Source organism: Mauremys reevesii, linkage group 4 (assembly GCF_016161935.1).
Source record: "Mauremys reevesii isolate NIE-2019 linkage group 4, ASM1616193v1, whole genome shotgun sequence".
Lineage (NCBI taxonomy): Eukaryota > Metazoa > Chordata > Testudines > Geoemydidae > Mauremys > Mauremys reevesii.
In genome coordinates, this window is record NC_052626.1 from 84625185 (window position 1) to 84642246 (window position 17062).

Here is a 17062-nt window from a genome sequence, read left to right on the forward strand (position 1 = left end):
TTCTCTTGAAGTGATGTAATATACTTCTTATATTCCAGTGGTGAATATGGATTAGTTAATTCAAACCCTTCTCAGACAAAAATCCATATACCTTGCCATAGTACTATAATGATTCCTCATGCCACAGATTCTGTATTGAAAATTGAAAGAGTCACTAAGGAATGGATTTATGAGGTATATGTTTTATCTAGACTGCAGCCATTTAAGTCTCTGTATGTGTTATGGCAAAATAATTGGAATGCCTATTATTCTCTTTTGACACTGCTAAATTCTCATTTAAATACAATGAATGTAAACAAACAAGTGTATTTATTCAGTGTTATCAGAGAGTCTTCTGTGAAAATGTTAAAAAGGAAAAATGTTAGTCTAATTTTTCAACATGGTTTAAATGAAAATAGATTATGAAATGTGTTTTTCAGATTAAAGGGTTGCAGCTGTGATCAAACTATGCTGTCGAGCTAGTAGAAAATACAAAGTTACAGGTATTCTCACTTCGGCTTTTACTCCATACCTTATGATATCTGATCTAGAGGTTTGCATAAGCTGGCCGCTTCACTGCCACCACATTACAACTTTTCCCAGATGACCTAGTACCAGCAGAAAGTCTTGACCTCTCACTCCTTCAGCACTTCAGAGGTTAATTTAGTTGAGGGATCAGATTTCTTTTCAGGGGAGTTTGATGATCACCTTCTAGCTAGCTCTTACTTTTAGTGTCTTTCAGAGCTGCTAAGTGTTGAGTGCTCTGCTGAAAAACAACCTTGCTCTTCTTAAAATATCTCTTCATATATTTAAATTAAAAGCTGGTTTCTTTAGCGGAGTTTTTAATGGTAGCCTGATGAAGGTATCAACGTGTAAAATAAATCTAAGCCCTTTCTCTGGAACTCTTCATGGGAAGCAAAGTGGAGAAATGCTTTGGCCTCGGAATATTACAAGGTAGGAAGTTTTCTGTACCTTCAAGAGCATGAACTCTGTGCAAGAGCTTTGTTTAAATACAGGCAGTTTTTACACCGGAAGCTTCTTTCTCACTTCACTCTGTATTCCATTTTAAGTGCAGAATAATAAATTAAATCAAGATTTTATTGTTTAGGTATATTTTCATAAAATAACAGGGAATTTAATATGCAAGAATTGAGAGAAAGTATATTTTTTTCTACTGACTTCATCTATGCTTCAGCCAGTTACAAACATATTTATTGACTGTTAGCATGAAGTTGTTCTTATTTCATTATAAGTAACTTGGTTTAGAAATCAGTATCGTTCCCATTAGAGTTACAGACCTTTCATCCCTCTCAGGAAGCTATGTTAGGGGCTTTGTAATATTCTTGCACTGTTAGTTTGCTTTTTGTGCAAAATTAAGAACCTGCTTTTACAAGAGTGAGCGCTCTCACGCTCTGCATTGTGTAACAATATCTTTTGGGGCTGTTGTCACGCCATTGTGAGTGAGGTCTGTTCGTTGACATTTTAGGATTTGATCTGCAGTCTTTTTTTCATGCATGTAGTTCTTACTTGTGCAAAGTTTCATTGGCTTCCATGGAAGTACTTGCCTGAGTTAAGGAGTAAGATCCTTTACATTTGCAGTTTCTTTGAAACAAGCCCAAGACTTACTGATGCTACTTAAAATGTTACAATTCCACCAGAAAACCAACTGCTTACTGAGCTGATACTGACATCTTCAGCACAATGTGTCTGTATAATTAAGTAGTAAAATGGATTCTATGGATTGATTGTGTGTGTGTGTTCTTTAAATCATGGCATGATAAGTCATTCTTTCTTCAGTGGTTTGGCTTCTTTGGGGACAATCCTGCTCCCAGTGATCAAATTAACGACTTTTATTGCCAAGTTTGATTTTATTCAGAACATATGTTGGCTAATTCTAATATTTTAGCAAGACCAAATTTAGTCTCTGTCCTCTTTTTACTGTGGGAGCACAGTGTAAGTGTGCATACATTATCCCTGTGTCCGTGTGTGTTCAGCTGCCTTTCATCAGTATTGTATGAAACAAGATGTAAGAGATGTTCCAAATGTGAAAAATCTGTTTGACTGTATGCAGTTTGGGGCAGGAGCTGCACCTTGATTATTTTATAAAGCACTTTTATGGTCCATTATAAATAATGGAGAGCTTCAATGACTGGCAGTTACTTCAGTTCTTGGCACACGGGAGTTCTGCACTTTCTCTCTGCAGTTTCCTGTGCTGAATCCTGGTTGAGGCGGATAGCAATGGGCAGATCTGAAGAGATTGGAGAACTTTTGTATAGTGCTGTCATTCTTCTTAACATATGCACAACTAACTCAGGTGGCATGTGACCAGGATTCATCACCAAATTTGGTCCATTGGTTGGATCATTAGCTTCCCTGGCCCAGTCCGGGTACTGATGGGGAGTGCAACATGAATGCTGATCCATGCCCCCCAGGCTGTCATTGCAATACTGCATAAAGGCAGGAGAGGAAAAACAGGATGACAGGGAAAGAAGAGGTCACATTCTACCATGCCACTTACAGGTAGGTTTCAGTTATGTGAGTGTATGGAGTGTCCATCCATCTTTTGGGATGGCCTTGTCAGTGAGTTCATGGCACTTGACAGTCACATGTGCATATAGGTTGCCCTGTTTGAGAGTGAGCAGAAACACCAACGTGGGATAATAATGCTCAGAGCTTTTCCCACTGTGCTTGCTAATGCTGGCTAATCTATCCATCTAGGTTTTTATCACCATGGAACCTGAATACCTGTTGCATTTCAGGATATTTTTGTTTCTTTACTGTAGTTCACCCCTTTCCTCCCACATTTTAATGGTTGATTTACATCAAAACGATAAGAATCCAGCTCACTAGCTCTTACTCCATATGCCTTTGCATTATGAACAATATTTTTATATTGTATCAGAAATGTGGATCTCTAATGTACAATCTTTGCTTGATCTGTGAAGCAGAATTTCCCCAACTGTATCTCCTTCTGATGTGATCCTATAACAGGGGTCGGCAACCTTTCAGAAGTGCTGTGCCGAGTCTTCATTTATTCACTCTAATTTAAGGTTTCGTGTGCCAGTAATACATTTTAACGTTTTTATAAGGTCTCTTTCTATAAGTGTATAATATATAACTAAACTATTGTTGTATGTAAAGTAAATAAGGTTTTTAAAATGTTTAAGAAACTTCATTTAAAATTAAATTAAAATGCAGAGCCCCTGGACCGGTGGCCAGGACCCAGGCAGTGTGAGTGCCTCTGAAAATCAGCTCATGTGTCACCTCCGGCTCCTGCCATAGGTTGCCTACCCCTGTCCTATAAGATCTCACAAGCTAAATAAGGTCCGGAGCTAGCTAGTACTTAGATGGGAGACCTCCAGAGAAAATCTAGGTATTCAGAAGGCATTGTGTCAGGAAATGCTGTTGGTACTTCAATAGGTAGCACTCTCTTCTGTTATTGAACTAATGCCCTAGTACAATGTAAGAGGGCACTGTGATTCTTGAGGTGTCAGCTTTTGGATCAGGAGAAGTGTAAAATCTTTGCAGGGGCAAAATCAAGGGGCAACTACAGAAAGACCCAAAGATTCTGAAATTCACAGTTAGTCTGACATTCTGCTAAGGTAATTCTCAACACTGTGGGAATTGCTCTGATCAGTCATCCTGGAGCATGTTTCTTAGCCCAGCCCCTCTGCTCCAGTCAATGTAGATGTGCTCTGCATGTTGAGCTCTGAGGGTTCACACTATTGATTTCCTCCAGTTGGAGAGAGGAGGAGAACATTTAATGAAAAAAGAAAAGGCAAATCCTAATTGTGATCCACATGCAGAACTCCCATATATGTCCATGGGGGAAATCCTGCACTCTCTCTGTGGATGAGGAAGAGCCTGAAAACAGAAAAAATACTACAGATCAGTTGTAAAGGGGAAGAATGCAGAGAGTTTGTGCAGTGGCTTAGGGAACACAACAATTGCAGGGGTCACTAAAGCCCTCAAAACCACCTCTTTCAGCTCTGTGGGCTTCCTCACTTCACCACCCATTTATACAAACTGTACACTGGATCAGAGTTTATATCCTTGGTTTGTGTGTGTGTGCGCGCGCGTTCGGGTGTAAATAAGTACTATTGATTTGCAGCCTTGATTTGTTGCTTTTACTGTTTGGAAAACAAAGGATTTATCTGTTACTAAAACAAAAGTATGGTGCAACATTTTTATAGGGATTATTATCACTAACAGTAAAGCTTAACCTTGATCTCAGCAATGGTACAAGAGTTCTGATTCTCCTGCCAACTTCCACTAGTGTAAATCAGGAGTAACTCCAAGGGAGTCAATGGAGCTGGAAGAAAATGGGGTGAGATCCAGGTCAAGCCCTAGACATTCAACTGGTGGCTAAATTAGGCCCTGGTCCTGCAATTGACTATGCAGGCAGACTCAGAGGCACAGGGTCCCCTTCTTGTGCACTAATTTCAGGATTAGTCCCTTACTTATACACTTCATAGGTGCTCAGAAACTACAGTAAAGGGGACTATGCAAGTACTTGTATAAGAAGATCTACAAAATATGAATGGTGAAGTGCAACTCCAGCAGACAAGAGTTAGTATCTGACTAAAAACTTTTTACAGGATTCCTTTCACGTTGTTGTGGGTTAGTGCTAAACCTACGTTTGGGTCAGACACACTAACTCATGCTGATTTATCTCCAACCCCTCGAGGCAGTGTAGTTTCACAGGAACAATTGTGTTGAACAATGGCCAAAAAACAAGTTCCACCAGTCAAATGTTTGCAACTTAATACAGCAGTCTGGTTGCGGTGCTTAGTGGTTATATATAGTGACTGGCTGATGATTTTTTGATACCAAATACGATCAGGTAAAGCATGATGATTTCACACTTTAAATTTCTGCTTTTCCAATGTGAGATTATTAGTTTCTATAGAAACTGACATGGTGGTTTGTTTTTTTCCTGAGAATCTTCAGAACGTTTCTGAAGGTAGATTCCATGGGGCAAGCTCAGATAGGAAGAAAATCCCCTAGATGGTGTGCGCTTGATTGTGCACACAGGAAGTCTGTCAGTGGCTGGTCTTGTTCCAGTTTTAAAAGAGCGGGAAAGAGGGAAAGAATACTATGTCACTGCTGATAGAAGAATTTTGATTAGGGACTAAGAAAGGGGGCAGAGTAAATATGAAGAGAGCACCTATAACTTTTATAAATCTTTTAAATGTCTTTTGCTGGACTAAATATTATCGTCTGCTAATTATGATTCTTTTTCTAATATAGCCTTCAAAAATATTCCTGAAATCATATCTTAGTTAAAATACAATTTAATGAAACGGAATGTTTTATTGAATAAAAACCGAATAGTCCCTAAAAACTAAAATGGTCTGAGCAGCTTTGGCAAGATTTCTGAAAGTCTAACTATGCAGCATGATATGGGATGTCATTAAAAGGATTAGATTCTATCTCAACAAGACCAGCTGGAAACTTGCTACATGATGGTCAGATCCTTCATGGTTTGCTTTTTCTAAATGTTTTGGCATTCTCACTTTTCAGAGCTGTTCAAATGTAACATTGGTGCCTCTAAACTCCAAATTTGGTTGGCTCTGAAACGTTTCATTTGAAAATGTAAGTAAACATATAGAAATGTGACAAAGGGGACTTACTTCAATATTGTAGATGATTCATATGCGTATGAAATATTTTCATTACATTCACAGTTACTCTTTCAAATAGATGCTCTCTTCAGCCACTCTTCTGCAGACATTTATTTGGCATACTGGTATTATAACATTTTAGGGGGAGGGGAAAGCATGCAAGTGATTCAATATGGTTTCTTGAATTCCTGATACAATCATGTCAATATCATCCTGGATCCCAAACGAAACAATGGAAATTTAAGTATAGCTTTATTGTGAGGCTTTCTTCGTGGAAGATTTTATGAGTTTTTAAGTTTTTGTTTGTTTGTTTTTTAATTTTGTACTATGAAGTTTTTCTTCCTCAATCAGCAAATAAACAGTTAAAGCTTTAGGTGGAAAAGGGTAATTGCCATGTTTCCAGTTGAAATACTGTAGATGCCCTAAGGCTCTGCTTCCCCTCTTTGACAAACAATCCTTTTGAAGCTGTTCATTGTAATTTTGTGTTTGATTTTGAAGCTCCAGAGAGAAGTTATAAAATACACACGTCAGTATAAGGGCAAAATTCAAACTTGGACAATGGCACTAGTTAGTAATGATTTAATTGATAGTTTGCATTGAATATGCTAATATGAATGACATCTGCGGTGATAGGTTGTCCTGAGGATTGTGTGGTGATACTTGCGCTCCTTCCAAATAGACAAAAGCAGACAACTCTATGGACAAGAATATTATTAAATGGGAATACGCTGATAGATTGTTTTAAAAAAACACATACACAACAGCAACAAGCAGGGCCGGATTAACCTTTGGTGGGCTTGTCACCAAACATATTTGTGGGCCCCCATGGGGCTCTGGAGCATGGTGCAGGGGGGTTGGTCCCTGGAGTGAGGGGCCGGCCAGGGGCATGGCATGGCAGAGGCAGCCCCGCTCTGCCCAGCCCAGCCCAGTCCAAGGGCATTATTTACAAATCAGCAGTTGCAAGACACACAATGGCCCGCCCGGCCCTGTGCTGCCAGCATGCCCCTTCCCCTCGGGGTGGACCCATGCTGTGCCACACATTCTCCCCCTCCTCCCGCCCAACACCAGAACTCCCCCCAGAGACCTTCCCCAGACCCGCTATGCCCAACACCCCCCCCGACCCTGCCACAAATGCACAGCGCCCTGCACAACACCACCCCTGTCCAGCACCCCCTGCTCACAGCCCCACCACAACTGCCTAGCGCACCCCTCACAGAACCCCCACCTCTAGTGCCCCAACACACGGATCTTCCCCACCCCCTCACAGCCCAGCAGCACTCCCCCAGGCCCTCCAGAGACCCACTCCCGTGTCTGCTGGGCTGAGCTGCCAGTGCAGGCAGGGCTGGTCCTGGGGTGGGGAATTACTCTGGCACCTTGGGAGTGGCGCAATCAGCAGGCCACACCCCAAGCCCTTCGTCCCCAGCTCTGTTGGGTCGTGGGCATCAACAATTTTTTCAACTGGGTCGCCAGAAAAAAAGTTTGAAAACCACTGCTCTAAAGCCGGGGTTCTCAACTTTTTTCTTTATGAGGCCCTCCCTACCATGCTATAAAAACTCCACAGCCCACCTGTGCCACAACTGGCTTTCTGCATATAAAAGCCAGGGACAACGTTAGGGGGTAGGAAGCGGGGTAGGAAGCAGGGCAATTGCCTGGGGCCCCATACCACAAGGGCCCCCGCGAAGCTAAGTTCCTCAGGGCCCAGGGTTCAGCCTCATTTGGTGGGTCTTTGGCTTTCTGACCTGGGCCCCAGTGAGTCTAATGCTGGCCCTGCTTGACAGACCCCCTGAAACCTGCTCACAGACTCTGGGGGCTCCGGACCCCTGGTTCAGAACCACTGCTCTAAAGCACCTCTTAGGAGAGATTGCTGCTATGGAAGAGATTGTATTCCTGTGCTGGCAGAGAGCATGAAGGCAGCTTTCGAGTAGGAGAAGTGTATGTGGGTCAGAGAAACAGTAACTGTGGGAGGGTGAAAACCCAAGGGCCCTTAGTTAATTCATTGTCAGCTTGTTGTCTATGAGGTGGTGAGTCACACAGTGGAACAGGGTAAGATATGAGAGAGTTAGGCTGACAATTGGATGCTTGATAGGAGCCATCCCCCATACTCCAAAAGTAGACATGAAAATATTCAAGTTGATATGTTGATACTAGGCTATTCAGGTTCTTACATATCCCGGCTTTCATTGTGAAACTTTATTTTCAATTCAGAGCATCAGGAAACAGATGCTATTCAAATATAACATCAGCCAAAAATAATTATTAGTGGTATAATAGAGTCTGTTCCTCAGTGCATGGTGTAGGCCTGATCCTGGCCAATACTTAGCACCCAAATTCCCATTGATTCAATGGTTCAGAGTCTAATTGATCTCCATGTGTGGGGTTGGGAAGAAAAATTTCCATGGGCATATTTTGCCTTCCTCTGCAGCCCGTGGGGTGTGGATCACTTGCCAGGATTATCTGGATATATCTTATTAATTATTTTCCTGCTATTACAGGGTCTTTGAGCACTGGTGCAAATCAGTCCTTCCTATTCTCTGCCTGTGGCACATAATAATCTAGTCTTCTGTGCTTTGTAGTGCTTTTTTTCTTATTTCAGTTATTAGGTTTAGTGCATGGGTGTTATGTTAACATCTTTGGCCCATTTACTCCATCTTAATTAATACAAGTATGTTGGGTGGTGTTGGTGATATACAGGAGGTCAGACTAGATGATCTAGTGGTCCCTTAAACTTGATGGCACAGTGACTGAGAGCTCCAGGCCTCTCTAGGGTCTTGTTACACCCTTTGGATGTCTCTTATATCTTCAGATGTTACAATATCTGAAATAGCAGACTATAGCTTGACCCTGTTTACAATCTGACATGTTTTCAGTTGTGCTGATATCCTTTGAGAACGTTGTTGTACTACTTCTATGCACATGGGGCAAGAGGTTGAAATAAATATACTTCCAAGAATTCATGTAATTTTGAGTAACCCAAGTAGAGTTTCAGTTGATTGATCAAGTGGATGAAGGAAAGCCCAAAGGCTCCAGCTTTGCGTTATGGCTGAGTTGACTTTTGCTGACATCAGAAATTATTAATTGCACCAGCTAAATTACAAAGAAGTTATCATGGCTCAGAGAGCCAGGAATGTTGTAATTGTGAGGGCTGTTAGATTTCCCTTTCGGCTTCCTCTCTTTTGACTTTAACCATCAAGACACGGAAGCAAGGTAATAATGTGAACTAATTCATGCGGTTTTGGGGCATCTTTTAAAGAAACAATGTGAAATGGACATTTATCAATTTGGTAACTGATTAGGTCCTCTATGAGGAGACTATACCCTGCCTTTGCAGGGTGGCGTACACAGTGATTCGATTTATACATTTTTTTAGAGCTCTATGTTTTTTATGACCCTGGGTATATGATAGGATATAGTGTAATGTGTATTACTCACCATATTATTATTTCTTTAGAATACTGGATGAATAACTTTACATACACTGGAATGAAGAAAAAGAGGTTAAAATATGCATGTATTTTAATTGGATCAATTTAATCCTCCTACTGTTTGTACCAAGATGTATGTTGTACAGATTTTATTTTGTGAAAGATTTAGCCAAGTAACAGATAAAACTACTTCCATGATGATCTTATCTACAGAGTCCAGAGTACAACAGTTATATTAAAATAAAGTCAGTGATCTGTCTTGCTTGAAAGTACGGTGCAAAGTAATTGCTTATATTGCCTTTTTTTAAAACTCTGTTTTAAATAGTCCAAGGTTTCTTTTTCCCGCACATTTAATTCTCTCCCTTTTTGTTAGACTGATTCCTCCTCCCCCCTCACGCCCCCACACACTCTGAAATGCTTTGGAGTAAAGCTGAAATTGACCTGGCTGATTTTAGCTTATGTCGCATCTTATCCTATCAAAACAGCTTTGCTTGTGCATCAGTATCATTTACTGGTGGCATCAGCATTCTTCAAGAATAGTGTAGGTTAGCTGTTAGCAGGCAAAATGCAAGATATTCTAGCTCTGGGCCCCACATATGTTGCAATTCTGTTTTGGTTTTTTTAATTTGGTAATGAAGTAGTATATTTTTTAATATATAAAGTTTAAATGGTTAATCTTCTCCATCAGAGTATAACAAATTGAAAGTAGATCAAATATTTAAACTAAAACACTGTGCAGTCTCTGTTTAAAGCCACAACAACTAGTACAGTCACATGCATGTTTCTGACTTTGTTCATAGGCATTATGTCTCCATTTCAGCAATCACATGCCTCACAGTAAGCATGTAAACAGGCTAATTGAAGTCAAGGGAACTGGCTGATGTAAATAGGGCTACTCAGGTGCTTAACATTAGGTACAAGCTTAAGTGTCTTGCTGAATCAGGGCCTATTGGAGTACGAGAATGCTGTGTGGTCATACATAATGAGCTGTTGTATATTACAAGGAATACTAGAAACAGCAATTGCAATAAAACTGTTGTTGTGAGGTCTTCTTGCTTATTTTGTTATATTCCAAGGATTCTTAGATTTAATTTTAAAAAGCTTATATCTTTGTTTTTCTATTACTAAGTTCTTCTTCTTCAAAATATAACCAAATTAAACTAGCCCTAGGAGGAAAAAATATTTTTCTTCTAAACAATAGTAACTTCTAATGGGCTTCTTTACAGCTAACAATTTGTCTATGAGATATTTGTTTTTACATTTTCTGAAATGTGTATTTACCAGTAGGCTGCAAGGGCTCCAAAGGCATCTTTGGAGAGTTGCCTGTAGGACAGTTATTCAAATGGGGTTTTTATTATCCTTAGAAAAGAAGTCATTGTATACTAGTTTGTAAATCTTTACTTGAACAGTTTACTTTAAGTGCACATTAAGGGTGGAGTGTCTGCCTTGATGTTAGAATTTTTTTTTCTTTTGTCTGTTATGACCTTCCAATTGCTTTAAATATGTGGTTATTTTTTGTGCTAAACTTCCAGTTGTGTCTTTCATATTTGATGGAAAAAGCTGCAGCTAACATGTGCTGGAAAAGCTGGTCCTAAATAATAAGCTATTGTCTTACCTAGCTGTCAGGAGTATGAATGTAAGGGTCAGCAGGGTTATGCATTAGTTAAACAACAAATGCATTCTTTGATTAGAGTTTTAAAAACTACAACCAGCTGGCTATTTCTAAATAAATTTCTGTCCCTTTGTCTTGTTTGGCGACCATACAATATAACTAGGCGCTGATGGTGGTGGTGCTGGTGATGGAAGATGATAGTTTGTTATCCAGGTTCAGTTAGTAAGACAGAGTCCAGAAGTTTGCTCAAAAATTAATTTCGCCACTTAAGTTCCTGTCCATGCTGATGAGTCAATAAAGTCCTGCTTCATCTGTCAAGAAGTATCTTCTTAAACATACCAGTTCTCCTCTGGGACTGAGGAGGTAGGGAGTGATGTTTAGTTTAAACGTTGTTTTGCTATATAAACTGGGGGCTGAGCCAGTATCCTGGTGGCAGGATGTTATTGCTAATACAGAATAGGTGATCATAAAGTGATGATCTATAGTACTGAATATGATATCCAGTAGAAAGTAGGTCACCAAGAAGTACAGCCTCATACCGGTCAAAAGTTGCACTTTGAATATATCTGTATTAATAATATTTTTCATCTTGAGACTTCGTTTTATCACTTGTATGTCTTTTGATTCCTCAACAGCTATAGTATTGTCTTGCTTGGGTATAAAGCATGTGCTTCTTTCTGCAGCTGGGATGACAGCAGCTCCGTTAGCAGTGGGATCAGTGACACCATAGATAACCTCAGCACCGATGACATTAACACCAGCTCCTCCATCAGCTCCTATGCCAACACACCTGCCTCCTCCCGTAAAAACATAGATGCACAGGTAACATTTCTGTTTCCTTTGAGACGTACAGCAGCATTGGTGGAGTTATTTTCTCTAAGCAATAGCTACAATCCCTTAAAGTGAATGAGCCTGTCTATTACTTCATCTTTTCAACAGTTCAGTGTTTTCTTGAAATGAAGAATGGAATGCATCAGCATATTTCTTATAATAGTAACCCTAGACTGTGATATTTGGCTCCTTTACAGCCTTTCAGCAACTCATGCTGAAATTGTTGGAAACCTGACCAGAAATAAAATAACAAACTCCTGCTGTCAGAATTTGTTTTGATCAATGTTTAATATTTTACTCTCAGAACTTTCAACCTTAAGGGGTCAGTTCTGCACCTTTACTGATGTTGAGCAGTACCTGCACAGCTGGTGCCACTGAAATCAGTGGGGCTACTTGCTACTCAGAAAAATTAAGAGGGCAGAATTCATCACTTTTTTCTGTACATTTTTTTAACCTCTTGAAATATTATTTTACTTTCCAGTTTATTTTTATTTTTTTACAGATTTGCTACTTTGGAAGGCAAGTCTGATCTTTCAGTGTTCTCTTTCTCTTTAACTCCTTTATATCTTTTTAACAGTACCCTTAATACTCCCTTGTGTCAAAATACATTGTGCCGTGTGTGCATAACAAGTATGTTTTCTGGAGAGTACTTGGTGTAAACATAATGATCAAATAAGAATTTCTGATATTCGCTTATAAGAAGGTCACTTTAGGAGGAGTTTGCTTAACGATTGTAATATGTTTGTGCTTTAAAAGGGGGCAGATATATCTGCTCTGAATTGTGCTATGTGCTAGTTTGCCTGCTGCCCTCCACTCTAAAAGTGATGCTGTATGCGTGTGGAGCTGGTGTTGTTAAAGGCTGAGTACCCACAACTCCCATTGATTTCATTGAGGGTTGTAGGTGCTCAGCACCTATTGAGAACAGGCTTAGCGTTGGTAAAGTGCTGTGGGACTGTAAGTGCTTTTTAGTCTTTATTTTAATGAAAAATATTAACACTAGTGGCCTAAGTAACTTCAGCCGGGGTCAAGCTATGGAAGGAGTTCAGCACCTTTGTAAATCAGGCCATAGGTCGCTGAGTTAGTTAGTAATTATTCTCTCTGCTCACATCCCAATACAATGGTCATCATTAGTGCTTACCACCAGTCACCACGCTGGTCTATGGGAGATACCACAGTCTCTCTGTATGTGAAATTTGTGACATCTCTGCTACCACAGTGTTAACAATTAAGTGTTGATTTTTTAATAGACCCACTGTACATACAATATTATAAGTAACAGATGTGATTTTTTCTTTTGCACTAGAAAGTATACTGTACCATTTATTAAAGAACAGAGTTTAATTAAGTGAATGCCAGAGTTTAAAGATTATTACACTTTCAGCGGAAATGTAAACACACATTGGCTAAGGAATTGTATTATCTTAAGCTTCCTGGGCTGCACATTATTGCAGGCTTTTTACTTTTGGCAGTATTTCAGAAGACCGTAAATTTCATATCCATAGGCATCATGCATACAACTCTTAGTGCTCAGGAACCACATATCCAAAAACAGCAGAAGATGTCCAGTAATTTCATTTTCATACAATAGATTGTTCCTCACTAAGCGTTGCAATAACATAAGTGGTTTTCTTTTCATGTTGATACTAATTTTGTCATGAAAAGCGCAGGACTGAAAAACCCATTTTTGTTCTTTTTAAAACAGTTTATGAAGCCAAGGTGTGTCTGTTATCACAAATGGGACACAGGATGTCTTAATTTGATATCACATGTGGCATTGCAAAGGGATCCCTATATGGTCACAATTTTTTTTTAAGTGGGGAGAGGGCAGATTGGACTGGGATCTAAATCTTCTTTTAATGGCTGTTTTAATGTAGAAGTGTGGTTGCTATGAAGGGTTGCACTGCCAAAGTACTGTGTTGCAAGAGTGTATGACTCTTTGTTGCCTGGCCATGAGGTGCATATTTGAGCCTACATTAAAGATTTGTAGAGTTAGCCTCTTGTTATGTCAGTGATTTCATGTGTGTTTGAAATTGCTAATGCAGGTCCTCCACCGAATTGGAGAAAGGGGTTACGGTCGTTGAAGCACTTCTTCAAGCATGTTACAAAAGGATTTACACAGGCAATCTATGGATTTTCCACACAATTGTTAAATTAGAAGTGTCTGAACATTAGAATACATTGAGGAAAATAAAGGCAAGTGACTAAATATTAGTCTGAAATAGGTGACTGAGTTTGACTCATGCCTTTTAGTGGGTCAGATTCTAGAAAGTATTTATAAGAGATCACAATCTAATAGTACCATCAAACTTACTTCCCTTTCTCCCACAACCATTCTAGCGTCCAAGGGAATGCAAGCTTTTGGTAGAACAATAGGGCCCCAAACTTGCACAGGCAGTACAGTCTAGTAATTGGAGGAGGGATGCTCCCCTTGGATGCCCAGGGTTGTGAGGCACCTCATCAGCACCAGTTCTTAAGCATCAGGCAGCCTTGTCTGTGCCTGCTGTGAGTCAGCTCCCTGAAGCCACTCACTTCTGGCAACATAAGTACTACCTTCTAGACCTCTGCAGGACCTGCTCCCTCTTTGTAGATTAGTGAATGGCACACACCAATCCCCAAGCCATCTCCAAGCATTCCCTGTAGTATCCAGTCCCTTATCCACTGAACACTCTCAGAAAGATCAGATCTGCTGTTCCCAAAGGAACAGTATACACACCTGCTTATATCATGCAACTTAGGACCAGCTTTTTGCTTAATACTAGAGCATTGACATATAGTTATAGTGAAAACAAGAATAAATCTCACAAAAATATTTAAATTCTTTAGAGAATTTCTGATGTGTTTTGCTGTCCTTAAATGAAAGGTGCTGTTAACTGCAAATTATTATTCACAAAATACTTTATTTCATCTCTTAAAAGCCAAATCCTAATCTCACTGACATAGAGCAGGTTTATGGGCTTTGACTGTGGGAATCTTGCTTAGTTTGGGAGTGGACTCAGAAGTAATGCCGCAGCCTATGAAAGTGGAGTGTTATATATTGGCCACCACTCTCCTCCCTTTCTTGTAGTCTTTGCTTAGACCCATGTATTATGGTCTTTGCCTGTTCGTATTTGCCTTCTTCCATGCGGTGAGCCACAAAGACCTGGCACAGAGATCTTCACAGCACACAAGGATGTGGTGTACCCATTCTCAAGGCTCCCTACTGCTTTGGTCCCCGTGTGACAGGTTCATAGCTTTTTAGTTGTGGTCTTACAACATCTGTTTAAGGGAGTGCAGGGTTTGGATTTCAGATAATTAAAGAGAGATCGTGGAGCTCATGCATGTGAAACTGGGAGCCCTGACCAACAATACAGCATATCAAAAGGGGAGGGCATTCACATGTTAGTCTCCGTAGATGTAATCAGTAACGCATATGCAGTATTATCTTAACAAAAGAAACAAGAAAGGCAAAACAGAAACAAATCTAATTCTGCTAAATACAAGACTAAGGAACTGATATTTAGATGTACTGAGCACCCACAACTTCAGCTGAAGCCAGAGGGAGCTGTGAGAATTCAGCACCTCTGAAAAACTGACTATAAATGTGGTAAAAGTTTAAATCTATGTAGAAAATTCATGGAAGTTGTCCCTTCCCACAACAACCCAAAAAAATCCCTAAAATTCCATCGTACACATCTTCTGATGGGAAATAAGAATTAGGAGACATTTGAAAAGGACTCAGACTGCAACAATAATTGGGAGAGAGAATGAGATAAAATAGCTTGGAAGTTTTGCTGGCAGTAGATTAAATGCTAAAATAGTTCACACGAAAAAGCAGTTCCTTCACAAAGGTAACAGCAACAGTAAATTATCAGATGAGTCAAGAAGACTTATCTAAAATCAAAACCCCATTATTTTGAAAGGACGGTAACTGAACCTTTAAATGGAACCTTTTTAAACCAAGCAAATCTCTGGGTTTGCTATCGTAGTCATGAAGTTCTAAGAGTCTCATTAGCTGGTTAAGGTTGCTCCCGGCTCAGCCAGTTGTCAGTCTTTGTTCACCTATATCCTGTGCGCCTTCTGATGACCTTCAGCAGACAGCTGCACCCCCGTCTCAGGATTTCCAGGTTCATCCAATGTAATGGTCTCTCAAACTGGGTGGTGTTTCAGCTAATGTTGTGATGGAAAGTTTCTTTGTGTTTGGGTTCTCGGCCTCAGCCATGTTTCTGGTCTGTTCCCATTGTCTGGCATGAAACTGTAGCATCTATGGTCAACTTGTTTCATGAGTGGACTTGCAAAATTTCAAATACCAGGGAAGGTGATGCTTAGTACAATAGTTGCATCAAATAAAGGAAGGTGTGGTACAATAATTGCATCAAATAAAGTTGAAGAGAACAAAGCTGTTACATTGTCAGAGAACTTGCTCTTAGGCACTCTCTGGTGGTGAGATTTTATCTTTCTTTTGTTTTCCAAAGGCAAACCAGGGAAGTGTAAAGTAAAGGAACATTTGTCAGTAGGCACCCAAAAGTGTGCTAAGCACTTCGGTGACAAGTAGACACAAGTCCTACTCTGGAGGGCTTTTAGGGTAAATAGACGATGATTAGACAACGGACTGGGAGTAGCACACACAGGAAGAGTGGTGATGATAGGCTTGGATTTATTAGTTCCGTTTTTTTGTTTGTAAGAGGTAGATAAACTTAGGCAGTAGTTAAGTGAAGCTACATTGTAGCGAAGAACACCTGGGAGATGTAGCCAGATTCTGTTGGTTAATGACAAAGCTGATATTGTTCACAAGTTTACAGTCACAAACATTAATCCCCAAATCTTGTCTCCATCAGAAAGGGGTGTAAGAAGAAAGCAATATTGTGTTTCTCAGAATTGGGGGATTATGTTGAGACCCCTTTTTTTGGATGAAGAGGCAGAGAAACTCTACATTTGAATGGCAAGTGGAAAGTGTCAACAATAAAACAATTCCTGAATCCACAGTCCTGGACTGTATTTTATCATTTAATGAGTTAATAACAAGAAAAATAAAATACCCCCCAACTATTTCATACACTGAAATAAACCATTACAGTTTATGGTGTTGGGTTTCATATACTGAACACTTAGGCTATTTTTTCTTGATCTTTTTTAAATATCACAATAAAAGGCAAAAGAAATTAAACCAAAAAAATCTCCTTCACTCATATAATATTAGGGATGTGATGTGGTGATAAAAGAAAATAAATTATAAAACTATAGACAGATTCCGGGAGATGGGAGGTTTCAAAATAAAATGTAGTATCTTGCAGAGAGCATGTTAAATTGTCAGGCACTTTTTTTCTGTATTTCCTTTTGCCATTTTGCTGATTACCCAGGTATCTGAGGGTGTTTTTTAAAAAAGCTCTTGGCTAGTTAAGACCACATCTTTCGAAGTTCTTGAAAGCCTAATACAAGGTTCTCACCACTCTCACCTCCCCTGGGGCCAGTGGGATGAAAGCACTTTTCAGCAAGTCGCAGAAACAGGCCTTAGTTAGCCTCCTTCTGCACAACTCAGTTCAGTGAGACACAAGCAAGTGTGGATTGACAGTTGCTTCCATGAAGGTGCTGTGATTAGAGAATAACCTTAAATATCG

At 39.8% G+C, this 17062-nt stretch overlaps 1 protein-coding gene across 9 annotated transcripts in view; it reads left to right on the plus strand.

Annotated features, from left to right (window-relative positions):
* Nucleotides 1-17062, plus strand: part of NAV2 (neuron navigator 2) — a 333951-nt gene that overhangs the window by 252383 nt on the left and 64506 nt on the right. For all 9 annotated transcript variants that reach the window (XM_039534978.1, XM_039534979.1, XM_039534980.1 and 6 more), the window contains one exon: nucleotides 11321-11459. In XM_039534978.1, the coding sequence (XP_039390912.1) occupies nucleotides 11321-11459 (139 nt within the window). The remainder of the gene's footprint in view (nucleotides 1-11320; nucleotides 11460-17062) is intronic.